This window comes from Callorhinus ursinus, unplaced genomic scaffold (assembly GCF_003265705.2).
Source record: "Callorhinus ursinus isolate GAN/ISIS: 27379988/994484 unplaced genomic scaffold, GSC_fseal_2.0 scaffold148, whole genome shotgun sequence".
Lineage (NCBI taxonomy): Eukaryota > Metazoa > Chordata > Mammalia > Carnivora > Otariidae > Callorhinus > Callorhinus ursinus.
The window spans coordinates 120,872-145,181 of record NW_027397210.1 but is presented as its reverse complement, the minus strand read 5'-3'; the positions used below and the strand labels follow the sequence as shown (position 1 = coordinate 145,181).

General features: G+C 65.0%; 1 protein-coding gene across 1 annotated transcript; it reads left to right on the top strand.

Annotated features, from left to right (window-relative positions):
* Positions 1 to 17: 17 nt before the first annotated feature.
* Positions 18 to 21,401, top strand: ULK1 (unc-51 like autophagy activating kinase 1). The gene is made up of 28 exons (XM_025861634.2): positions 18 to 334; positions 810 to 902; positions 986 to 1,027; positions 8,817 to 8,849; positions 9,150 to 9,186; positions 9,833 to 10,006; positions 10,091 to 10,164; positions 10,355 to 10,456; positions 11,485 to 11,543; positions 11,638 to 11,720; positions 12,115 to 12,165; positions 12,308 to 12,396; positions 13,094 to 13,247; positions 14,048 to 14,108; positions 14,208 to 14,297; positions 14,777 to 14,899; positions 15,465 to 15,613; positions 15,740 to 15,826; positions 16,148 to 16,416; positions 16,874 to 17,064; positions 17,362 to 17,471; positions 17,550 to 17,693; positions 18,066 to 18,259; positions 18,349 to 18,521; positions 18,606 to 18,724; positions 18,908 to 19,065; positions 19,752 to 19,887; positions 19,974 to 21,401. The coding sequence occupies exons 1-28, from the start codon at positions 224 to 226 to the stop codon at positions 20,027 to 20,029; spliced, it is 3,162 nt and encodes a 1,053-aa protein (XP_025717419.1). The 5' UTR covers positions 18 to 223; the 3' UTR covers positions 20,030 to 21,401.
* The last annotated feature ends 2,909 nt before the right edge of the window (positions 21,402 to 24,310 follow it).

Sequence of the window (24,310 nt, the reverse complement as noted above, 5' to 3'; positions counted from 1 at the left end):
GGGCCCGGCGGCCGCGGCTCTTTTGTTTCCCTGCCGGAGTCCGAGCCGGAGCCCGAGCCCCAGCCGGAGTCGCAGCCGGGGAGGGATCCGGATCAGCAGCCCGGGCTGCCGGGGCGCCCCGAGCGGCCCGCGGGGCTGGAGGCGGGCCCGGCCTGCCCGATGGGGCGCGCCCCCCGCCCGCCACCCCCGGCCCGAGCCGCCGCCTGAGCCGCCCGCCCGCGCCATGGAGCCCGGCCGCGGCGGCCTGGAGGCCGTGGGCAAGTTCGAGTTCTCGCGCAAGGACCTGATCGGCCACGGCGCCTTCGCCGTGGTCTTCAAGGGGCGCCACCGGGAGGTGAGGGGCGCCGGCGGGCCCGCACCGAGTCCCAGCGAGGGGGCACCCCCTCCTCCCCGCCGCTCGCCCGTTGCCCCCATCCCCCATCCCCGCCCCACGCCCGGGGACACCTCTGTCCCTGCCTCACACCCCGGACCCCCATGCCCCCATTCCCACCCCACACCCCGGGCCCCTCAACCCGGCCCCACACCGGCGAGCCCCACCCGCATCCCCTCCCCGCACCCGGGCCCCCCCATCCCCACCACACACCCCGGGGGTTTTCATGCCCACCCCACCCCATGGGCCCTTCCTCCCCATCCCCACGGCCCGGGCTCTCTCACCCTTACATCCCGGGACACGCCGTCTTTCCCACCACACACCTGGGGCCTTGCCACTGGCACCAGAATCCCTCCCCAGGTGCTTACCTGGCCTGGGGTGGCCCTGTATGGTTTCCTGGGTTCCGGGCCCCTGAGGAACATCCATGCTTGGTTTTCAGAAGCACGACCTGGAGGTCGCAGTCAAGTGCATTAACAAGAAGAACCTCGCCAAGTCCCAGACACTGCTGGGGAAGGAAATCAAGATCCTCAAGGTGAGCGGGCTTTGGAAGCGGTAGGGGGAGAGGGTGGTGGGTGAGCTAGCCTTGATCCTAAGAAACTTGGGTTTCTGTCCTAGGAATTGAAACATGAAAACATCGTGGCTTTGTATGACTTTCAGGTAAGGCTCGGGGCTGCATTGGCGGTGGGCAGGGGGTGCGTTTCCCTCCCAGGCTGGCTAGTGCACAGCCTCAGGCCCCACGAGCTTGGGTCCCAGGCCAGCCAGGTGCTGAGACTCTGGTGGGTAGTGGAAGGTTCTAGGCCAGGGTCTCATGTTGGGAGAGGGAGCTGGGCACCCCTGGGTATAGATCGCTGTCTGGCCTGCCCAACTGCGAGTCCTGAGCAGGACCCTGGAGACTTCTCTCTCGGCCCAGTTCAGGGCCGGCTTCCTCTGGGTATGTGGGGAGAGTCCCGCCAGCGCCAGCTGCCTGACTGCTGCAGGCACCAGCAGGGCACCCTGGGTCGCGTCGCGTTCCTGGACTGACGGAGGTCTAGCTAACTGCGGCGGGGGCCTCGGGGGTGTCTGACCCAGTGGGCCCGACCGTGGGTCCTGTCCCCGGTGCAGGCCCCGGGCAGGACGGTGCTGCTGGCCTGGCCCACCTGTCTGGGCCGGCGGCTTGTTTGTTGACATTGCTCCAACGGCCTGGCATTGGCCAGTCCCTCCCTGCGTCAGGCTGGGGGAGGGGAGGGGCCCACGGAGATTTCCTTCTAGCTGGCAGTCGGGGCCAGACGGCCCCGGCGGAGGCTGCCTCCGCCGGCAGCGGGGAGGCGGTCCGCCTCAGGCCCAGCCGGCTCGGGAGGCCCCTGCTGTGTCCCCTCACCGCCCCTGGGGCCGCAGGTGGGGCCTGGCTTCGGTGAGGGTCCAGGACCCTGGAGAGCCAGTTTGGGGACCGGGAACCTGAGGCAGATCTGCAGGCCAGAGTGCTGACTAATGGTTTTGAAACCTGTTTACTGAGGCCACGGGACCAGCCCCTGGCTGAGGGGAAGTTCCCAACCCGGCTGTCTGTGTTTGGGTGGCCTCCTCCCTCCCCCTTGAGAGCCAGGCTGTGGCCTCGGGGGCTGTGGCATGATGTGAGGTGACATGGGAGGGCACGGGTCCAGTGTGACGGCGAGTACCTGGAAGCCGGGCACTGGGCTACCGAGACACGGTGTCCCGGGGCCAGGAGAGCGCCCTCCCCCCTTGCCCTGCCCTCCCCTCCTGGAACCTAGCTCTCCCTCCTGCCCCATCCTGGTTGGGCCGCACACCTGGTTGTGAGCGGTGCTGCTTCCTCTAGTGTTGGCAGCGATTCAGCCTCCCCTGCTCGGAGGAAGTGCATGGAGGCCAGTGGGGCCTCTCCCCTCCGAGGCCCCGGCCTCTGCTGGGGCTCTGTGCCCTCACCCCCCTGGGGTGTGCAGTGGTCCCCAAGTCCTTAGACTTCTCCGAGACACACAGGACCCTGGAAAAATGGCTTTTGAAACTAGGTAATACATAATTGGGCTAAAAAAAATGATCATAAAAGGGGACCTGGGAAGAGGTAGCCCCTCTCTCTCCTTGTTGGCTCCCACACTGACACTGGCGGTTTCTGGATCTCTCCAGGGGCAGGAGCACGTTCCTACATACGGCTTTGCCACCACACCATCCGCTTCTGCGTAAAGTCAGTGCCTTTTTCACTTGAGCCTGTGTCTTGGGGAAGGATCTCTGTCTCCCTCTACGTGGGAGACACACCCCTCTCCCGGGAAGGTTCCCACCCCTGAGCAGAGTGCTTCAGAGCCCAGACTCTAAAGCTAGATGACCTAGTTCCAGTCCTGGCCCTAAACCAGCTGTGTGTCCTTGGACAAGTGTCTTAAGGTGTCTGTGCTTCCATCTCTTCCTGTGGTAGAGACCCTGCAGTTGTTGACTAGAAACAGCCATGGTGAGCCCTGTGTGCTTGTTAGCTGTTGTTACAACGTGGCAGTGGGTGTTATTTGCGGTTGTATTGGGTTCCATTGCCCCACATTCCATAGCTGACCTCGCCGGTTCCCCACTGACGGGACGTGGGTTTTTCTGGGGTTCTGGCACGGCAGCAGTATGGTAGCGACTGTCTTTGCACTCAGTTTTGGCCAGGTGTGTCGACTCCTAGACAGGAATCCCTGGGTAAGAGGGACGTGTGCTTCTAGTTTGGGACAGTTGCCAAATTGTGGTCCCCGGAGGCTGGACTGGACTTGCAGCAGGGCTGCGTACGGAAGGGCCAGTCTCCCCACATCCTTTCCAGGAGGTCGGTTATCAGACTTTGATCTCAGGGGAAAATGACATCTCAGTGTTTTTCACTTACTGTGAGTGAGGCTCAGCGTCTCAGTATGTGAGTATTAGGAACGCCACCTGCCTTTGGCATGATTCCTGTCAGTCTTTTTCTACTGAGGCTGGATGGCGCCATGGTTAGTGGCATGGGCCCTGAACCATACTGTCTTTCTCTGAGCCCAGGTGCTCCATTGACTGACCTTGGGCAAGCTCCTCAGTGTCACCTGTACAGTGGGAGACGGTGACCGTACGCCTGTGTGATAGAGAGCTCTGTCTGCTCAGACACAGCAAATTACGTAGTATTTGCTACGTAAGTACTGTTGATTTGTAGGAGCTCTTTGTATGTTAAGGAAAGCCCTTTTGTGATGGGTTGCAAATATTTCCTCGGAGATTGTTTTCTATTGTTTCGTGATCCTACGGAATAGGGATGTTTATCAGGTGGTGTGGATGCTTGGGGGGGATGTACTCTGTTCTGAGGCCCCCCAGACCCGTGGAGAGGCAGCTGGAGCTTGTGGCCTTCAGTGTGGTAGGTGGTATCTGGACATGCTCTTGCCTGGGCAAGGTGGCCATTGCAGGGATCCGGATTAGGACCGTGCCCAGCATGGCCCAGGAGGAGGGCTGATGCTCACAGTCCTCGCCGACAGTGACCCTCCCCCCCCCCAAGGCCGGCTGGTTCCCACAGCTGGACATGACTCACGGCCGGCCCAGCCGCAGATGGAGCCAGCCCACCTCCTGCTGACTTACTCAGGGGCCTTTCTGGGCAGTGCCAGTCCTCTGCCTTGCCTTTCCTTGCAGAGAGGGGCCTTGGGCCTGGGGCGAAGGCGGGCAGGATGCAGGTTGGGTGGCAGCCCCTCGGTACCGGCTTCCAAGCTGGGGGCCGATGAGTAGGCCCGATGGTCCAGGTGGTTCTGGAAATGCCTGCAAAGTTGCGTTACTGTTGTTTTATCTATCTTTTTTCGCTTAAAAATTCTTTTGACTTAGCATTTTGAAGTATAATATATACTAGGCGGTGGGAGACGCAGATCACGAAATGCTTTGTTAAGCACTTAGCTGAGGAAAGAACTCTAACGCGGCTGGCCCCAGGAGCTCAGCCCCCGAGTTTCTCCGTGCGGGTGGGGTCTGTTGCGCTGCCTTTTGTGGGGATGTCTCTCTCCCGGTCCACCCGCCTCCGAGCCCTGGAGCCCCCCCAGCTCGGCTGCCTGCCTGTGTGCTCTCGGCACCACCTTGGGGGTATGGGGGCTCTGTGGCCGTGTGGTGTCCCATCTTCAGGCGTCTCGGTCAGTGCCCTAGAACGGAGTTGCTGCGGGCATCTGTGTGGGTCACGTCTGCCGTGTCACTGGTGTGTGGCGACCGGGGCATGGTGCGTCTCTGGGAGAGGAGCATGTGGTTTCTGTTTTCCGAGGGATCATACCAGCTCACGCCTCTCTTGCCCTGAGAGTCTCCCCTTGTTTCCCGAGTCGGGCAGGCCGGGTGTGCGGGCAGGAGGGTGCCGCAGAGGGCAGGCCGGCTGGCCTGCCGGCAGCCGCGGCAGACTCCCCGAGGAAGGAGGGTGGGGCCGGGCACCCTTCGCTTCTGGGAGCTGGCTCAAGAGCCCAGCCTGGGGTGGGGAGTGGCCCTGCTCCTTTGGGCGGCTGTGTTCTGGCCCCCACTGGAGCCTTTGCCACCTTCCCGAGCCAAGAGGGCCAGCGTCCGAGGAGTTAACTAGGTCAGTGCCGGCCCACCTACCAGGCCCAGCCCAGGCAGGGAGTGGGATCCTATTAGGCAAAGCACCTTAGCGCCCCACGGCGGGGTGGCCGCCTACGTGCCTGGTTGCCCGTCCCAGGCTGCCCAGCACACCTGGCCATGACGCTCGGGCCTGCCCTGTCCCCAGGGCCTGTGGGCACCCTGCCAGGGGATGGAGAGGGCTCCATTTCATCCCTTGTAAGGCTTTGCCTCGTTGTCCATGTCAGGTGCTTAGGCTGGGATTCATCACCCCCTTTCTTGGGGGCTGCAAGGTGGGGTGGTCGGGACTGAGGGTTCCCACCAAGCTCTGCCCCTCCCTTGCCCCTGTATGACCGTGTCCTGTTTCCTCTCCTGGGGTGGGCTGTGACACGGATGGGACCCGCCATGTCCCTAGGCCAGCAGGGCAGTGCGGCGTGTGGGTAGCTGGCCATGGGGCTGTGAGGACAGCCCTGGTGCATTCCCCCGAGGTCACAGGGTCCCGGAGGGCCTGTGCTTTGGCCACGTTTACGTTTCTGTCTTAATGTTATAATGAGCTTCCGAGAACCTGCCACCTGAGGATGAGAGTAGGCCCCAGTTCCCATCTGCCTCCCCCAGGATGGAAGCGATCCTGGTCATTTCAAGTGTGTAGACTGAATCTAGACTGACCCCAGGGAGGGGGCTCTGTGCCTGGAGCCTATGTGGTCTCCGCTCACTCCCAAGGGAGCTAGTGCAAACCAAGTGTGTGGAGGGCAGCAGGGGTGGGACCGGAGGCCCAGTGGGGTTGTGGGTGGACAGTGAGCTGGGCAGGGGCAGGTCAGCCGTGACCACCGAGGTAGTGCTGACCACTCCCCCCCCCACCCCGGGGGGGGGGTGGCCCAGAGAGCTGGCTTCCCTGGGAGCAGTGATGGACGGACGGCGTGGCCCCAGGTGGGTGGGGCAGCAGTCCCTGGGAGGGGCCTGGGCACGGAGCCTGTCTGGAAAGGTGCCCCACCCCGGGGCGGGGAGACATGCTGCCTGCCCCTTCTCCTGGTCCCTGTCAGGGCTGGCGGCCCTGCTGCCGGGCTCTCTTAGGACCTGGCTTGCTGTTGGCACAGGGGCAGGCTGAGGACACACGCGAGCTGGCTTCTCCTTCCCAGGCCTGGGCATGCTTCCTGACCTCGCCTGGGAAGTGGCCCAGCCTGCGCCCACCAGTGGAGTTATAGGGTGTCCCAGGTGGGGGGAGAGAGGCCAGGAGGAAGGGGCTGGTCTGAAGCCGTCGTCTGGCTCAGCGTCGTGGGAGACCCCAGTCTGGCTTCCCTGGGTTGCCCCAAGCCTGAATGCCCCATGTGAGGCTGGCTTGGCTCCCCACCCTTGGCCCCAGCCCTGCTGTGTTCTTTCCCTGCTGGCCTGCTGTGTTCCACGCCGGGAGGGCCTGCTGAGGGTGAGGCTGATCCTAGGCCACAGGCGGAGGGACAGATCCGTGGGGAGAGGGAGGCTAGGTCCCCGTAGCCCCGGTGCCCCGCTGCCAACGGACTGTCCACTGAGGATCCACAAGCCTCGGGGAGGCTTCAGGGTCTTCCCAGGACAGGAGGCCTTTGGGGAGGCGATAAGTTGTAACCTCCTGTGGGGCGGAGGGAGGCCCTGGGGAGCGCTCGGAACAGTGGGCCAGTGGGGATGGGGCATGCGCAGGGGTGCGCAGGGGTGCGCAGGGGCCTCGAGGGCCTGTGGGGTGGGGTCTTTGGAGGGAGGGCGTCCACCATCCCATTTGGAAGCCTGCTGTGGCTCAAGTGTGGGGGCAGGGGTGGGAGCAGGGCCTAGGCCCTGTTGGGGGTCCTGCGGGCCCTTGAGTACAAAGGGGACTCTTGTTACTTCTGCTGTGGGGGCCTTCTTTCCAGGGGAGGCGGTTGTGGGGTCTGGGGCACTCCCAGATTTGGGGGAGACAGGCAGGCCAGGGGTCTACTCTCACTGCTCCCACACAGCCCTGGCATCCCCACCAGTCCAGGTGGGTCATTCCCTGGGGACACTCTGTCTCTCTGTTGTCTGTCACTCTGTCCCTGCCTGTCCTGGCTCGGCGGGGTGAGTTTGGGGCTCTTCTGGAGGTGCCTGGGCCTGACTCCCAGCTCTGCCCCCTCTGCTGTGTGGCCCAGGGCAAGGGACTTAGCTTCTCTGGGCCACTTGAGACCAGAGTGCTCGGAGTGCTCCCCAGAGCTCACTGGTGAGGAGTAATTGTGGGGCGCGCCCAGCACAGAGGGCCGAGTGCTGCCCCTCCTAGGTCCTCACCTCCCGCCCGCCCTCCGCCCTGTCCGGGGTCCTCTGCCTGCCAGCGTCGCACTCCCCTCCGCCAGCCCCTCCCTCCCTCCCTGGCGCGCTCTCTGCGACCTGCCCCGCTCCTCTGGCCCAGGCGTGTGACCTGGGACTCTCCTGGAGTTGCCCCTGTGTTATCTCTCCCCTGCAGCTGGCCTGGAAGGACCAGTGGGAGGGTGGGGGCGCGCTGGAGCAGGCCTGCCTCCCCCGACCCTAAGAGTACGCCCCGCCACTCCTGCTGCCCAGGTTGTCTTTGTCCTGGACTCCCGCTCTCTGTTGGTGGAGCTCTGGGGGGTGCTGACATTTAAACATGGGGTGTCTCCCCCCTTCCCCCCCCCCCCGCCCCGTGCAGGAGCTTGTGTCCCTGCTCCACGCGCATTGAGTGTGTGTCTGTGCCCAGACCCTGATCCAGCGACAGGGTGGCTGACCAGGGGACCTTTGTCCTGCTAGGTGGGGGTCGGGGCATCCCTGGGACCTGAGTCCACTGCTGGAGGTCAGACCTTTGTGGATGGGCCTCCGGAGACTTCCCCCAAAGGCTGTTGAGAGATGTCCCTCTTGGAGCCACTTCCCTGACCCCTCTCTAGGATCCCCCTCCCACGCTTGGGAGAGCTTCGGGGCCGTTGGCAGACTTGGCTCCTTGCACAGTGGGGAGTGAGAGGTTGGGGCTTTGTGTGGAGCAGAGAAAGGGCTCCTGCTGTGGCTCCCAGGGCCTGGTGCTGCACGGGTGCTGCAGGTTTGGGGGCTGGCTGGCAGAGCCGCTGCGCGGGCAGGATCCAGGCCGACTGTCTGCAGGACAACGGGGGTTCACAGAGACCCCGCCTGCCTGGTTCACTCGGCTTCTGGGGCCTCAGATGACTTGGATACTACTTGGGGATCTCAGCGGCACTCCTGGCAGCAGACGCAGCCTGCAGGAGACATGGGCCCGTGGGGATGCTGGCAGCTGGGGCGGGCGCTGGGGGCTGTCCGTGCACCGGCCTGGGCCTTGAGCAGCTCAGTCTCCTGGGGGCGGACCCAGCACCACCCTGAGGCCATGCGTGGCTGGGAGCAGCGCCGGAAGCTGGCCTGGCTGGCGCTGCCCTCTGTAATCCTGTTGGCATTTTTGATCCTGGAGTCGGGTGGTTCTGAGATTGTGGGTCAAGGGTCTCATAATTTTGACTGTGTCCTTCCTGGGGACCTGGGTCCCCCACTGGGTAGGTAGAACGTGAAGCTGAGCCCTGTTGAAACTTCACGCCTGGGCTGACCCTGATTTTGACTGGGACCTGGGCAGTTGAAGGTTGCCCCTTGGCATCAGGGTTCATGTCCACCCCAGACACCCCTCCCGGGACCTCAGCGTCTTCCCCAGACTTGGCAAATAAGAGTGCTCTGATTGGCTGCCGCTCTTGTCAGTCAAGCCCAGTGCAGAGGACCTCAGAAACAAATCACAGCCCAGGCCCTCATCTTCTGGCCACTCCCCAACCGGGCAAGCGCTGGCACAGCAGGCCCTGGGCCCACCCAGCCAGCCACTGTCCATGCTCCCTGGCCTCCCTCGCTCACAGCCCAGGGGATGTGTTGAGGGCATGGGTGCCGAGTGCGTGGCTCACGCTGAGGCCGAGACAGGCTTCCTGGAGCACTGCTGGGGGGGGCGGGGGTGCTTTTTTCCACCTCTCATTGCTGTTTCTGTGTCCTGCAGGAGATGGCTAATTCTGTTTATCTGGTCATGGAGGTGAGTTCCTGCAGCCCCGGCTGGGAGGACAGGGAGGCCGGACTCTCCTGGCTCCTGGTTCCTCGTCACCTGGGGGTTAGAGGTTGGTTGCATGTCCGTGGGGGTGTAGGGCCACCCCATCAGGAGCCCTCGTGGCTGTGGCAGGGGCCTGAGGTGATCAGACCCCCACTGACCTCTTCAACTACGGATTGCAAGGGACACCTGCCCCAGGAAGGAGGCTGGGAACAAGGGAGCAGGTGTAGGGTGGTGGGGCGATCCAGGAAGGGCCGCTGACCAGGTTGTGCCAATGGTCTGTTGCAGTACTGTAACGGCGGGGACCTAGCTGACTACCTGCACAGTGAGTGGACACCCCTTGGCCAGGGGCCTGCATGCCCAGTCTCACCCTGACCCAGCCTGCAAGGCAGCCTGATGGAGGTGGAGGGTCTTCCCGTACCCCGAGCACTTGCTGTGGAACGTGGAACAGCCTCACAGGACACATGGGTCTGGAAGGCCCCTTGTGAGCAGGGCCCTAAGTGCTTTGTGGGGATGCGGTGCCTTCTGATGGCCGCCTGGCCCTACAGGGGACCTGAAGCACCTGGCCGGCTGCCCTGCAGGGTGCTGGGCTGTTCTGAGCACCCTGGGCCCCCAGCAAGGCCTGGCTGACCACGGAGGGGTGGGCCTCCCCCAGGACCCTGCCACAGGTTGCGGGGGGCAGGCACTCACTCTCCTGGTCGCTGCCCCGGCATCCATTTGTCCATCCCTTCGCTCAGGAGGGCGGGCCCTGGGGCTCACCTGCAGCGGTGTGTGGTGGCGGGTGGCCCAGTGCCGTGAAGACCCCAGGAGCCGGGCAGCCGGCAGCGGATGGGCTCGCGGTGGGCCGGACCGGGCATGCGCATGCGGTGTGAATGAGGGGGCGGGGCCGGGGGGGCGCAGTGCAGGAACGGTGGAGTGTGGAGCCCCCCGAAGGGCTGGCGGCCCCTCACCCTGGGCGCCTGTCTCTGCAGCCATGCGGACGCTGAGCGAGGACACCATCCGGCTCTTCCTGCAGCAGATCGCGGGCGCCATGCACCTGCTGCACAGCAAGGGCATCATCCACCGTGACCTGAAGCCCCAGAACATCCTGCTGTCCAACCCCGGGGGGCGCCGCGCCAACCCTAACAACATCCGCGTCAAGATTGGTGAGGCCAGGGCCGGCAGGGGGACGGCGCGCGGGGAGGCCCGGGAGCCAGGGCGGCCCCCTCACGCGCCCTCCTCACCTGCAGCCGACTTCGGTTTCGCTCGGTACCTGCAGAGCAACATGATGGCAGCCACGCTCTGCGGCTCCCCCATGTACATGGTAGGTGGGCTCCCCGCCGCACGTCGGCTGCAGCCAGCGAGGCTGCGCTATTCTTGACCGCACCTGTGGCGGTCGGGCGGCAGGTGGCCCCAGTCCGTTCCGCCTGGCTGGTGTTGGCACCAGACCTCGGCCGCCGCCGTACATTGTCCGTTGTAGCCACAGTGCTGACTTGTATGCCTGACCCCCGTAGGCCCCCGAGGTCATCATGTCCCAGCATTACGACGGGAAGGCAGATCTGTGGAGCATTGGCACCATTGTCTACCAGTGCCTGACGGGGAAGGCGCCCTTCCAGGTGAGCGAGCCCCAGGTCAGGCATGGGCTGGCCGCCGCTTCGCACTGCACCTGACACTCAGCTCCCGGTCCCAGCGCGGCCACCGAGCACTGCAGGCCCACAGCCTTCGCTCATGAGAGGCAGATGGCCTCGTGGCTCCCCACCGCGCAGTCACGGGGGGCCCCGTCCTGCTGCAGGCCAAGCTGGAGTCGGCGAGCTCCAGAGTGCATCCGTGTGTGCCCATGTGCATGTCTGAACCCAGCCTCGTGCCCTCCTTCCTGCCCATGCCCTGCTGGTGTGCGGCACTGAAGTGGTGTTGGGCCCCGGGGAGCACCACCTGTGAAAAGCAGTGGCCTGCTCAGCAGTGGGATTCTGGAGGGCTGGGGGCTCTGAGCCTCCTGTGCTGGGCTGCACACCCCGTCGGGACTTCCTGGCTTGACCACGCAGCACTCGGCTGTTGCCAGCTGGCTCCTCAGCTCCTTGGCTGGCCCCCTGGCTCCCTGCCCCCCTCCCTGTCTGCCGTTTCCTCCCTGCATGAGCATGCGGAGGGCTGTCCCTCACTGTCAACCCCGGGAAGGTGGGGCACTCTCTTGCTCTTGGCTGCTTGCTGGTGCCGGGAACAGTGCCTGGAATGTGGCGGTGTGCGGTGACCGCAGATGGCTGACCACACACGTGCCCACCAGGTGTTCCCTAGGGGGTATGGTGCACACTGCGAGGGGAGAGCTTATGCTGGGGTCCTCTGCTGGGAGAGGGGGTGCGTGGACTCTTGTTTTATTTCAAGAAGCAAATACCTAGTCACACCGGACACCCAAGACCACCCTGACCGGTGTGCCCTGGCGGGGAGGGAGGCCTGGCCGCCTGGCTTCTGGCCCACCTGGCTGCCCTTGCGTGGTGCCCATGGTCTACGTGGACGGGGGCAGGGGGCATCCCTGGGAGCATGGAGGGCCTGCGGTGCTTGGTCCAGGGCTCCGGCCTGCCGGTGTGGCTGGGGGGGCCTCGTACGGAGCTTGGAGGCTCTGAGGGGCGCTCACGCTGCCTTCCCCCACCAGGCCAGCAGCCCCCAGGACCTTCGCCTCTTCTACGAGAGGAACAAGACACTGGTACCCACGTAAGTGCCCGGGTCCTGCCCGCCCCCACGCCCCGCTGACCCCGGGTGGGTGGGCGGGCGGGCGGCGGGTCATGTTGTCTCTGGCCCCGCCCAGCATCCCCAGGGAGACGTCGGCCCCGCTGAGACAGCTGCTGCTGGCCCTGCTGCAGCGGAACCACAAGGACCGCATGGACTTCGGTGAGCGGCCCCCGGCCAGCCCACAGCGTGTGTCCTGATGGCCCACCCACCGGGTCGGGGTGCCGCCTCCTGGCTGCATGTCCCCCACCATCAGCTCCCAGGTGCCCACGGCACTTTCCCAGCAGCCCAGGCTGTGGAAACCCCGGTTTTGCAATGGGAAGTGCCGCCGCTGGGAAAACCCATGAGGCAGGGTCGGGGGGGCCTCAGCCGGCGAGAAAAGCCCCCAGCTGGGGCCGTGTCCCTGCGCGCCTGGCGCGGTGCCGGCCGGGGTGGGTGCCCAGGCCTGCTGGAGCTCAGGCCCCAGTGGCAGCTGGGGGGGCGGGACGCCGTCTTTCCCCCAGGGGGCCCTGGGGTCAGGGCTCTGCTCAGGCCTCTGCCGTCCTTCTTCCCGCAGACGAGTTCTTCCGGCACCCTTTCCTCGATGCCAGCGCCACTGTGAAGAAGTGTGAGTCCCCTTAGGCTCCTGGAGCGCCACGGCCATGGTGGGGCTCAAGGGGGGCGCAGGTGCCGCGCCGGCTGCTGCTGGGCTGGCCCGGTAGGGGGAGGGTGGAGGGGTCTCCTGCGTGCTGACTTGTGCCCCCCATCAGCGCCCCCCGTGCCTGTGCCCTCGTACCCGAGCTCGGGGTCCGGCAGCAGCTCCAGCAGCAGCTCTACCTCGCACTTGGCCTCACCTCCGGTGAGTCTCCGCTGGGGCCGGGCCCTGGGCTCCTCCCCCTGGGGTCTGGCGCTGCGTGGATGTCATGCGGAGGGCTGTCCCTCACTGTCAACCCCAGGAAGGTGGGGCGCTCTCTTGCTCTTGGAAGCTCCCACCAGCCGTGGGCAGACACGTTTGGACTGTGAAATGTTGGAGCCTGACAAGTTGGCAGAAGCCCTCGTAACCCCCCACCCCTAGCCCTCGTGTCCCAGAGGCCGACCTGCTTGGTGCGGGTCTGTGTGTGCTGTGCACGTGTGGGCCGGGGAGCGGGGCGGCCCTGCGTCCTGGGGCCCGCCCCCCAGCTTGTGTCCCCAGCACCTCAGCACGGGTTGGGCGAGGACAGAGCCGGGGCCCCAGGGCCCGTGGTAGAGAGGACCGCTCTTGCCCACACTGAGGGCGGACGTTGGGTGCCTTATGTCCTGAGCGCGGAGCGGCCCCCCTTTCAGGCCCTTTGTGGGACTGATGGAGACGCGGGGAAGTCTCCCCGGGAGCCCAGTGGGAGCTGGGTGGCTGCGTCCGTGTGACTCGCTGTGGGGCCCAGCCTGGGCCTGGCGAGCGGCAGACCACACAGAAACTGATGGGGGAGGAGGGCACGCTGAGCCCTTTGTCAGCACCCAGCAGCCCCGGTCTCCCCCAGGCCCCGGGGCCGAGTCTCAGTGGCCTCCCCTCTGACCCCCAGTCCCTGGGAGAGATGCAGCAGCAGCTCCAGAAGACGCTGACTTCCCCGGCCGAAGCAGCTGGCTTCCTGCAGGGTTCCCGGGGCTCCGGCGCCAGCAGCAAGGACTCGTCCTGCGACACGGATGACTTCGTCATGGTCCCGGCCCAGTTTCCAGGTCAGGGGTCGGGGGTTGCTTCGGTGTGAGCTCTGTATGTGTATGTGTGCGTGTGCACTTGCGAAATTCTCTACCTGTGTGCCCTCAGGGTGGCTCTGGCAGTTTCCGTACCAGGTCAGCCTGCCTATGGAGTCAAAGCCATGTCGTCCCAGTTACCTGTGGCTGGTCTGTGGGCTGAATCCCTGTGCTCGGGCCCTGCCCTCTGCACCCTCTGGAGCATCTGCTCCCAGGGAGGGAGTTGCTGCCAGCTTCGTATTTGTTGAGCCCCAGTTCTCAGGCCTCAGGGACAGGCCCAGCACCTCCTAAAACTCGGTCCTGGGGTCTAAAGTTCCTCTCATGACCCTGGGCTTTGATAGGTCCTTTCACTGCCTGTGGCCGTCCCATGACTCCTGGGACTCAGGGCTGAGTTGGAGTGGCCCTGGACCTCCAGGGCAGGGGCAGGAGGGCAGTGAGCGGGAGACAGGGCCGTGAGGGAGGTTGATGGGGCAGGTGTCTGACCCAGCGTCCCAGAGCAGAGGTCAGGCCCAGACTGGGAGCCCTGGGTGCCTAGCCTGGAGGTGGCTGAAGGCTGGGGTATGGAGAGCGCACCCAGGGTCTCCTTCAGAGCCCTGAGGTCCGGTCAGGTTGGGGGACGGAAGTGGGGACTTGGGAGCGCTGCCTTCTCCCCTCCCCACTGTCTGGAATTGAGTGTGGGGCCATCAGGGAGCCATGGCGGGTGAGGTGGCCCAGGAGCGTGGAGTGGACGCTTGTCCTGGCGTGAGAGGTACCCAGGCCCAGCCTCACTCATCTCTTGTCCTCAGGTGACCTGGTGGCCGAGGCGGCCGGTGCCAAGCCCCCACCGGACAGTCTGATGTGTAGCGGGTGAGCCCCCTGCCCTGCCCGCTCCTGGTTTGGGGAGAGGGGAATGCTAGCCCTTGCCGGTTGTCCCTTTGCCTCGTCCATCTTGTCTGTCCCTACCAGGAGCTCACTGGTGGCCTCCGCTGGCCTGGAGAGCCGTGGCCGGACCCCGTCTCCTTCCCCACCCTGCAGCAGCTCTCCCAGCCCCTCAGGGTGAGCAGGGGCTGGGGTGGGACAGGGCCGTGCAGGGCCCCAAGCTAAGCTAGGGTTAGGGCCCCCAGCCCCAGGTTGGGCTTTGCAGGCTGTACTGTGTCCGCAGGTCCTGTCCTGGTTCAGGCCTTGCAGGACACCGGGTTTCTCGTGGGTGGCCCAGGAGGAGGGGCTGTGGCAGGAGGGGTGTAGACCCAGGGGGTGGGGTGGGGTGGGAGCTGCGGGGCCAGGTGGGCTCGAGTCCCCAGAGCCAAGCGGGGGAGCAGCCCCCGCCTGGCCTTCTACCACGTGTCCCTGTGGCCCAGGGTGCGTGGGGTGGGCGTGAACAGTCCTGGCTGCCTGAACGGTGGCAGTGGCCTGCGCAGAGCTGAGGAAGCAGGCGGCCTTGGCGGTCTCTGCTGCACTGTGTCTGGGGCTCGGGTTCAGTTCAGTACTCTGTTTCCATTGGCAACGCCCGCGGCCCGCCTCTCCTCCTGTTGCAGCCGGGCCGGCCCCTTCAGCAGCAGGTGCGGTGTGTCCGTCCCCATCCCGGTCCCCACGCAGGTGCACAACTACCAGCGCATTGAGCAGAACCTGCAGTCACCCACCCAGTACCAGACCACACGGTGAGCATGGTCACCCCTCACCTCTCATCCCCCCGTGACTGTAGGGGTCCCCCTGGGGGCAAAGGGCATGCCCTAGAGGACTATAGTGAGAACCCCCCCTGCAGCCTCCTTGGAGTGATACAGGGTGGTCCCATGTGCACAGTTGTGCAGGTTGTACACTGTGTAAGTCTCACTGCCACTGTTCACAGACGTGCGGAGGTTTTAGGTTTATTAGGACAGCTCCCTGATAAGACGTCAGTGAAGTATCATGAATTTACAAAACCCAGTGTTGATTTTTGACAAATTTCAACAAACACAGCCGGAGGACAAGGCTCCCTTTTTTTTTTTCCGTAATTCACAGGAGATCTTGTGGGCTAGTGGTTGTCCCGGCAGGGACTGTGACCTCAGGCCTGAGGGTGCCCAGGGGGAACGCTGGGGTTCTTCACTTCCTAGTTACCAGTCTAGGCAGGAGGGTGAGTGGTCCAACCTTCCTGGGGGCTCCCCAGTGAGACTGTTATTTGAACAGATAGGGACGAGCCGTCTGGCATGGCTGTGACCCTCATCTCGCGCCTGCTCTTGTCTCCAGGTCCTCCGCCATCCGCAGGTCGGGCAGCACCAGCCCCCTGGGCTTTGCCCGGGCCAGTCCGTCACCCCCATCCCACGCCGAGCACGGAGCTGCCCTGGCCAGGAAGCTCTCCCTGGGTGGGGGCCGGCCCTACACACCATCTCCACAAGGTGAACCTGAGGGCCCGTGGTGGGAGCTTCTGATGAGGGATCGGGCATCTCCCCGGGCTGGGGCGGCGGGGGAGGGGCCTTGGCTCTGTCGGGGCATGACCCTGGTGACCCCTCTCTCTCCTCAAGTTGGAATCCTCCCTGAACGGCAGGGCTGGAGTGGGGCACCCTCCCCGCAAGGAGCCGAGATGCGGGGTGGCAGATCCCCTCGTGCGGGTAGGTGTGGCCGTGGGCCAGGGGCAGGGGCCAGCTTCCTGCTCATGACGGTCACTCGTACAGGGAAGGGAGGGTCGGGTCCTGGGGCACTGCTCACGAGCTCAGGCCTTGGGCTGTGGAGCGGCACTTGGGCCTCAGTGTCCGCACCCACCGTGCGGTATGACCCGTGCCCATTTGCTCGGGCGCACCGCCGAGCAGCCAGGGTGGGGGGAGTAGTCCAGACACAAGGGCCTCACATACACGCTCGTCTTGCTGCTGGTGGGGGCTGGGCTGGGTAGGCCCCACGCGGTAGCGACCGGGCCCTGTCCTGTCCTGTTGCAGGCTCCTCTGCGCCCGAGCACTGCCCGCACGCCGCTGGGCTGGGCTATCGCTTGCACAGCGCTCCCAACCTGTCGGACCTGCACGTCGTCCGCCCTAAGTTGCCCAAGCCCCCCACGGACCCCCTGGGGGCGGCGTTCGGCCACCCGCAGTCCAGCCCCCCGCAGCCAGCCCACGGGCTGCAGTCCTGCCGGCCCCTGCGAGGCTCGCCCAAGCTGCCTGACTTTCTGCAGCGCAACCCCCTGCCCCCCATCCTGGGCTCCCCCACCAAGGTAACTGGGCCACAGAGCTGGAGGGGGAGAGGGAGGGAGTGACCAGTCCTGGGAAAAGCCCGCAGAGTGTGGCTCTGTCCTGAGGACCCCTTCCCGTCCACCTGCCCAGGCTGTCGGCCACCCGCCTGGCAGGATTCCTGTGGGACACGCTTCGGGCCCCAGAAATGCAGAAGGTGCCCCATGGGCTCCAGTACCGCTCCGGGCAGGCCACTTAGCTCAGTCCTTGCTGTGGCGTTCTTGTTGGTGAAGTGGGGCCAGACCCGTTAGCGACACATGCGGGGTTTCCGAGGGCGCACGTGTGCCTGGGGGGTGGGCATGTGCGGGGCACGTATTGCTTTCCTGCAGCAAACAAGGCCTTGTGCCTTTGCTGTGGAGACCGGGTAATGGAAGCGTGGGGCCACGCAGGTGTCAGCGCCCTCATGGTGGTCTGTCTGAGCACCCCACCTGCTCCTCCTAGGCCATACCTGCCTTCGACTTCCCCAAGACCCCCAGCTCCCAGAACTTGCTGACCCTCCTGGCCCGGCAGGGTGTGGTCATGACACCACCTCGGAACCGGACGCTGCCGGACCTCTCCGAGGCAGGACCCTTCCAGGGGCAGCAGTTGGGCCCCGGCCTGCGGCCCACTGAAGACAAGAGCCCCTTTGGCAGGTGTGTGGGAAGGGACTCTCCCGACACGCTCGCTGCCTCGCTGTCTGGGAGGAGAAGCCGGGAGGAGACCTGCGTGTGGGCAGGGGCCCTGTCTGCGTCTCCACCCTATGGGACTCTTTGTGGGTTCACTTGGCCTGTGTGTTAATGGGGGACACTACCTGCGTCCAGGGTGGGCAGGAGACGGCCAGCCTCTGTGAGGCCCTGTGTGTGCCTGGCGTGCGGTGAGTTAGGGCAGGCTGGCCGGGCGATGTGGGGCGGGGGCCCCGGGCCGGCTGCCCACGGCTCCTCACCCTGCAGGTCCCTCAGTACTGGCCGCCTCACTGATCTGCTCCTCAAGGCTGCGTTTGGGACCCAGGCCCCTGACTCGGGGAGCACGGACAGCCTGCAGGAGAAGCCTATGGAGATCGGTGGGCCGGTGGGCTCCCAGCGGGGTGGGGGGCGGGCGCCGACCACCAGGCCCTGAGCCCCTCCTCCCGCTCTTGCAGCGCCCTCTGCTGGCCCTGGAGGGAACCTGCACCCGGGAGCCCGTGCTGGGGGGGCCAGCAGCCCGTCTCCCGTGGTGTTCACCGTGGGCTCACCCCCCAGTGGGACCACGCCGCCCCAGGGTCCCCGTGCCAGGGTGTTCTCAGGTGAGGACTGCACGGCGCTCCTGCAGGCCGCAGGGCGTAAACGGCGGTGCAGATGGGTCAGGACGGGGCAGGAAGTGTGAGGTGGGCTCGCTCTTACACGTGGAGCAGGGATAGTGCCCACGGGCACCCGTGTCTGCAGCCACTCTGGGCAGGCTGTCCTCGTCAGGTCGGGGTCCCGGGCTTGGGGCTCCGACGCGCCCACAGCTGCCGCCTCTGGACCGGAGGGCCCACTGGCAGGAGCGCAGGGCGACTGCGGTGGGTGGCAGGGGAGGAGTGTAGACCGAGGCATCCAGACCGGGTGGGAAGGGGTTTGCGTCCAGGAGTTGAGAAGGGCGTGTCCTGAATCGGCTGTCCACCGGCCTCTGCCTGCAGTGGGCTCCTCGAGCTCCCTTGGCTCGGCCAGCTCCCCCTCTGCCCGTCACCTGGCACCGGGGGCCTGTAGTGAGGCCGCCCCGGAGGTTCCGGCCCCCGGACACTGCTGCAGCTTCACCGACCCCGTCACCGCCAACCTGGAGGGGGCTGTGACCTTCGAGGCCCCTGACCTCCCTGAGGAGACGCTGATGGAGGTGAGGGTCCCCGGCCATGGGCAGCAGGTCCTGGGGCGGGGAGGGCGGGGGGCCACGGCCGCCGCCTCAGCCGCCCCGTGTCTCCGCAGCAAGAGCACACGGAGATCCTGCATAGTCTGCGCTTCACGCTTGTCTTCGTCCAGCACGTCCTGGAGATCGCGGCCCTGAGGGGCAGCGCCAGCGACGCGGCGGGGGGGCCCGAGTACCAGCTGCAGGAGAGCGTGGTGGCCGACCAGATCAGCCTGCTGAGCCGGGAGTGGGGGTGCGCGGGCCCTGTGGGGCCAAGGGGGGAGGCGGCCTGGGGTCCGGGGCCTCCGCGCCGCCTCACGCGTCTGCTGCCCTTCAGCTTCGCAGAGCAGTTGGTGCTCTACCTGAAGGTGGCCGAGCTGCTCTCCTCGGGCCTACAGACTGCCATCGACCAGATCCGGGCCGGCAAGCTGTGTCTGTCGTCCACCGTGAAGCAGGGTGAGTGCCGCAGCCCCAGGGGCAGCGATGGAGGCCGGAGAGCGTGGACAGGGTCGGGGGCAGGCAGAGGAGGGAGGGGGCTGAGGAAGGCCCTTCCCAGTGACGTGAGGGTGGCCGGCGGCCCCGGGCGGCGGGGGGCCTGCGCTGACGGTGGCTGCCCTCGTCCCCGGCCCCCGCCCGCAGTGGTGCGGAAGTTGAACGAGCTGTATAAGGCGAGCGTGGTGTCCTGCCAAGGCCTGAGCCTGCGGCTGCAGCGCTTCTTCCTGGACAAGCAGCGGCTCCTGGACCGCATCCAGAGCGTCACTGCCGAGAAGCTCATCTTCAGCCACGCGGTGCAGACGGTAGGCACCGCGTGGCACGTGGGATGGCGGTGGTAGGGGCCGTGGGGGGGGGCTGTTGACGAACACGGCTTGCTGGATTTTGGGCGGGGGCGTGACTCCATGCTGCCCCACAGCCAGCGCTGGCCCCGGGCTCCCCAGGCCCAGCCCGGTGTTGGACGCCTGTCTGGCTCCTGGGTCCAGGCAGGAGGCCTGGTTCTCAAGCCTTGTAGTGGGCGAGTGTTTTCCAGGAGAGACCAGAGCAGGCGGCCCCGCTGGAAGCATGCAGCTCGTGGGCGGTGGGGCTGCAGGGGGCCCCGGCTTTCTGCTTCCCTGGCTTTGGGGGTCTTTGTGCCTAAAAAGGGTTGGCTCTGAGGTGGTGGCTGTTATTGAGAACATTCGTTGGTGTAGCATAAGTGTGCAGTCTGCACAACGGTCTGGGGGAGAGCTTGTTTTCTCGTGCCCGGTGGTGACCGTTGTCTGCCAAGGGGGTGCTCTGCCTGGGGGCACTGGTCCCCCTGGGGCAGTGTCGGCCGGCTGGTTGCCCAAGGCCGCACGAGCCCTTGTTCAGGCCCCTGGCAGTGCTCCCGCGTCCCACACCCTCCTTTGCGCCCTCTGATGTGTGTGCCGCGACGGCCGGTCCCCTGACCCTCTGTGCCTGGTGTGGGGTTCGGGGCAGCTGGGCTCAGCCCCTGGCCTCCCTCGAGCAGGTGCAGTCAGCCGCCTTGGACGAGATGTTTCACCGCCGGGAGGACTGTGTCCAGCGCTATCACAAGGCTCTGCTGCTGATGGAGGGGTTGCAGCACATCCTCACCGACCAGGCGGACGTGGAGAACATTGCCAAGTGTGAGTGCCACTGGGCCAGCCAGGGGACGGCACAAGGGAGAGGTGGGTAGCGGGGTCCCCCCTCACGGTGCCGTTCCTCATTGCAGGCAAGCTGTGCATCGAGCGGAGACTCTCGGCATTGCTGACCGGCATCTGTGCCTGACCTGCGGGGTGCCTGGCTCACTGTGCCCAGGGGGCTGGATCTCCTCTGCCAGTCCCCCAGGCTTGGGGGAGACCGGCTGGCCAGGCTCGAAGGGACAAGCCTGCAGCCTTGGTGCGGCTTGCTGGTGTCAGGGAGAGGGCGGGGCTCCTGAGCTGCAGGCCTGAGCTTCAGGGCGCTGGGAGGGCTCCACACAACCCGAATCCGGCCGGTCCCCCTGCCTCACCGATGGGCTGAGCTCCCGGCCACCTTGAAGGCGGGTGGGCACCTGCGGCCGGTCCCCAGCCTCAGCCAGCCCCCAGGGCAGCCCTGATGCCGGCGGCCGTGCTGAGGACAGGAGGAGGCACTGAGGCCTGCTCTGCCCAGGAAACGGTGTGGCCTCCCGGACCCCCTTCCCCGAGATCACCCACCCAGCTTTGTGAATCACGGAGCACTTTACGCAGGCGCACTAGGAGACGCGTGTACATACCTATATACAGACGCACATGTATGAACAGCCGTGCGAGCCCGTGCGAGCGCGTGCGCTGGGCCTGCTGCCTGGGATCCCCCCCCCCCGGGGAGACACAGACATCTTATTTAAATGTTCTTTTAGGGACGGACAGTACGAAGCACCAAGCTTTCTGAACCCAGAACAGACGTTGAAGTCTATTACACTTTACTCCTGAAACGTGTCTTATTTTTCTGCAGCTCTTTTTTTTTAACAAAAGAAGAAAATCTGTAGGAGTTTAGGATGTTTGTTTAGGAAGGGTGGGGCAGGGCGGGGTGGATCCTCAGCATTCTGTGGAGGCAGGTGGAGGCAGGGGGTGCCTAGGAGGCCACCTGGAGGCCGTGGGCAGGCGAGGGGGCGTTTCCTGCAGAGCCTCCTGTCCAGCTTTCATGGTGGGTTTGATGCCAAAGTTGTGTGTCCCCCCCCCCCCCACCGCAGGCTGGGTCCTGGCTGCTCTGGGGGGAGGCCCACCTGAGTCCAGGCGCCCTGGGCAAGGGGTTTAAGGTTTTACATCAGGACATGGACATCTTTGTGTCTCTTTCTTTGCAATACTTGAAACACGGCCCCTGTGCTTGGATTTCGAAGCAGCCCTGTGAGTCGTGGCCTCGTCCACTGGTGACTTGGTTCCTTGCTGCACGGAACCTGTGCGTATTTATTGCTTTACGGTCGGCTGGGACACAGGCCACCGGAGGCTGGTGCCACGGGAGGGGGCTCGTGCAGCGGGCCGCCATGCGCCTGCCTCCAGCATGTGTGCTGCCAGCCGGTCTTGTTCTCCACGAGTCCGCACCTGACCCTTGGTCTACTTTACAGGAGTTTTGTGTGATCCCTCCCCCCCATTTGCGTTACATCGTGTAATACCGATTGAAGGAAATAAACCTTTGGAATTGAGTGGGCGTAGCTGACGCTGGTTTGTCAGCATCTCTCATGTCACGCGCTGTGTCCAGGGACCTGCAGCAGCCTGCGCGTGACCCCCAGACTGCTGACCCAGGGCACACCGGGTGCTCCAACATGCGTTCACAGCTGCGTCCACCCCCACCACCAGGGTTGCGGTCTCAGTCCCTGGGGTACACCTGGGAGGGGGGTGTGGGTTGAGAGGGGAAACGGCTCCATGTCCACCCCCATCTGTGGTGCAGGAGGGCCTGCTTCCTCCACACCCTCCCTGACGCGGTGGTTCTGTCTGGGTTCTGGCTGTGCTGGGGTTTGATGCGTGGTGATCTCCAGCATCCTCTCCTGTTTGCTGGCCATTTCTAGGTCGGTTGAGTTGTAGGATTTGCGTTTTTAAAACTACATACTGTTTCTGTGAGTTTTAAAAATAACCCTTTACCAGAAAGGCTAACTGCAGTATTACATGGAAGCGTGTGGAGGGGTAGCCTTAGAGGCGGCGGAGTGTGGGGCCTGGGAAGGTGGGGCGGGGGGTGGGGTGAGGTCTGCCCCTGCCTGGCTTCCTGCAGTGTGCTCGCGGTGTCTGCAGACAGGAAGGGCTGTGCTGGTGGGGAACGGGGCAGCAGGCGGAGCCCCTTCCGCCCGGTGGGGCTCCTGGTCTATCAGTAAGTGGAAGAAATGCCCTGAGGATTAAGACAATCATGGCATTGTGTTGCTAAATTAATAGGCTTCAGAGTTCCACATCCTCCTTTCCCCTGCCCTCCCTCCGTTTCTCTGAACACCTTGCAGTGGTGGGGGACACGGTTACAATCCGTGAGCCTACATGGACACGCGCCATCACCCTGGCCCATAGTTGCTGCTGTCCATTCTGTGGGCTGGACACCTGTGTGATGACACATGTCCACCATCACAGTGTCACACGGAGTAGCTTCACTGCCCCCAGTCGTCTGTTCTGCCCATTCCTTCCCTCCCCCAACCCCTGGCAAACACTGGTCTTTTTATTGCCTCCTTAATTTTGATTTTTCTAGAACGTTCTAGAGTTGGAATCAGTGTGCAGCCTTTTCAGACTGGTTTCTTTCACGTACGACGCATCTGAGGTTTCCCGTGTCTTGCCGTAGCTCATTTCCTTCTAGCTCTGAGTAATGCTGTACTGTTTGGATGGGATGGGTCACTTTATTTATCCAGTCACCGACTGAAGGACACCTTGATGCTTCCAAGCTTGGGCAATTATGGCTGAAACCGCTAGAAAGGTCCCAGTGCAGGAACTTGGTGGTAAGTGGTGGGCCCAGGAGGGCTGGGCCAGGGCTGTGGCAGCTGCAGGAAGGGCTGGCTCCCTCCTTTCTGCCCCAGGACCTCCGATTCCCCAGCACATTCCAGGCATGTTCACAGGGGCCCTTGGCCAGGAGGACCAGGCTCAGGCCAGCCACTGTAGCTGGCGGGATCTGAGGAGGGAGCGGGTGTGGTGGTCTGCTCCCCACACGACAGGTCACAGGGAGCCTCTGTCCCCTGACAGTCGGCAGTTCTAACATCACAGTGCTTACCTTCCTCCTGCCCATTTCACTCCTGCCAGGATCCTGGGGCAGGCTCCTCCAGGGACACCTGCCTCCATCCTCTCTGCCTGATGTGGCCTGGCTGGGGGCTCCCCAGCAAGGGGCTGCATGCGGCACAGCCCAGGGTCTTGGGCTTGCCCCTGACACAGCCCTCTACCTGGTCTGGGTCTCTGTTCCAGCACCAAGGAACCCTCGGCTCCCGTGTGGCGGGGAGGGAGAGGCTCTGTTCCCAGTGGCGTAGCCTGAAGCCTCAGCATCGAGCCTCCCCGGCTCCCTGGCTGGGTTTGTCCAGGTCCTGGACTCCTGTGGATGCCCTCAGCCTGGGGTCCCATGTCCATCTCCCTGTGCCAGGGTGGGGCCCGTGCCCTCAGAGCTGCTATAGGGCCTGGAGGGAGGATTCCCCACAGAGGGAATCTTCTGGCAGAGGGTGGGGGAGGTGCCCTGTGTGAAGGTCGGTCCTCTCTGCAGAGATGGCCCAATGCTTCCTAAAGCTGCTGAGCCCCCGGAGCTCCCCAGGTCTCCTGTGACCATGCCCTTTTGTCAGCCCTGGCACATGGAGGCTGTGCTCTGCCCTCCTGCAGAGGGGAGGGCTGTCCGGGGGGTCGTTCAGCACAGGTGAGCCGGCCCCTCCCACCCGCACGAGCTCCTCCTCAACCCATCCTCACTTTTGAGCTCAGAGGAGTATGGTGTGGTCCGGGGAGACCCTTGTCAGCAACCACCAACCCACTTTCTGTGCCCGGGCCTGCCTGTTGTGGACGTTGCACATGAATGAGGCCCTACCCTACGGGCCCTTCGCGTCTGGTTTCTCGCACCGCGGGGGGACTCACATCGTGGGCGCGCCGGCCCTTCGGTTCCCTGTGTACGTGACGTTTAGGACTTTGTGATGCCCTATCTACTTCTATGTTTGGTTGCTCCCTGGGCGTGCCCCCACAGGAACCTGAGCTTCCGAGGCCGACTTCTGGTGTTGCGCTCCTGCGCCGTCTCCCGCAAGCTTTTCCCGGGGATCGCGCCCCCCGGTGTGTCGCGTGAGCGGCCGCCGGGCCACCACGGGCCCGGGAGACGCAGAGCCTGGGGAGCCGCCGGGGGGCTCGCCCCGGGAAGGCCGGGCCGCGACGCTCCGTCCGCGGAGCACCTGCGCGCGCCCGCTCGCTCCCGGGAGCCCCGCCCCGCGGGACTTTTGTCCACGGCCGGCCGCCGTCGGGCGCGCGTTCCGCTTCCGCCTTCGCCCACGTGGTCCGGCTCCGGCTCCGTCCGCGGCGCCGTGAGTGGGGCCGCGGGTGGGAGCGCGTGTCTCTAGCTCCGGCGCGCGTGGCCGGCGCCCCCGGACTCCCGAGGGGGAGCCGGGCGGGGCGGGGGGGGGGCCAG

Bases quoted from the DNA above. Each gene is read 5' to 3' on its own strand.
- ULK1 (XM_025861634.2), top strand. From the start codon at position 224: ATGGAGCCCGGCCGCGGCGGCCTGGAGGCCGTGGGCAAGTTCGAGTTC. The intron at 8,850-9,149 runs GTGAGTTCCTGC...GGTCTGTTGCAG, and splicing joins CTGTTTATCTGGTCATGGAG to TACTGTAACGGCGGGGACCT. The intron at 19,066-19,751 runs GTAGGCACCGCG...TCCCTCGAGCAG, and splicing joins TCAGCCACGCGGTGCAGACG to GTGCAGTCAGCCGCCTTGGA.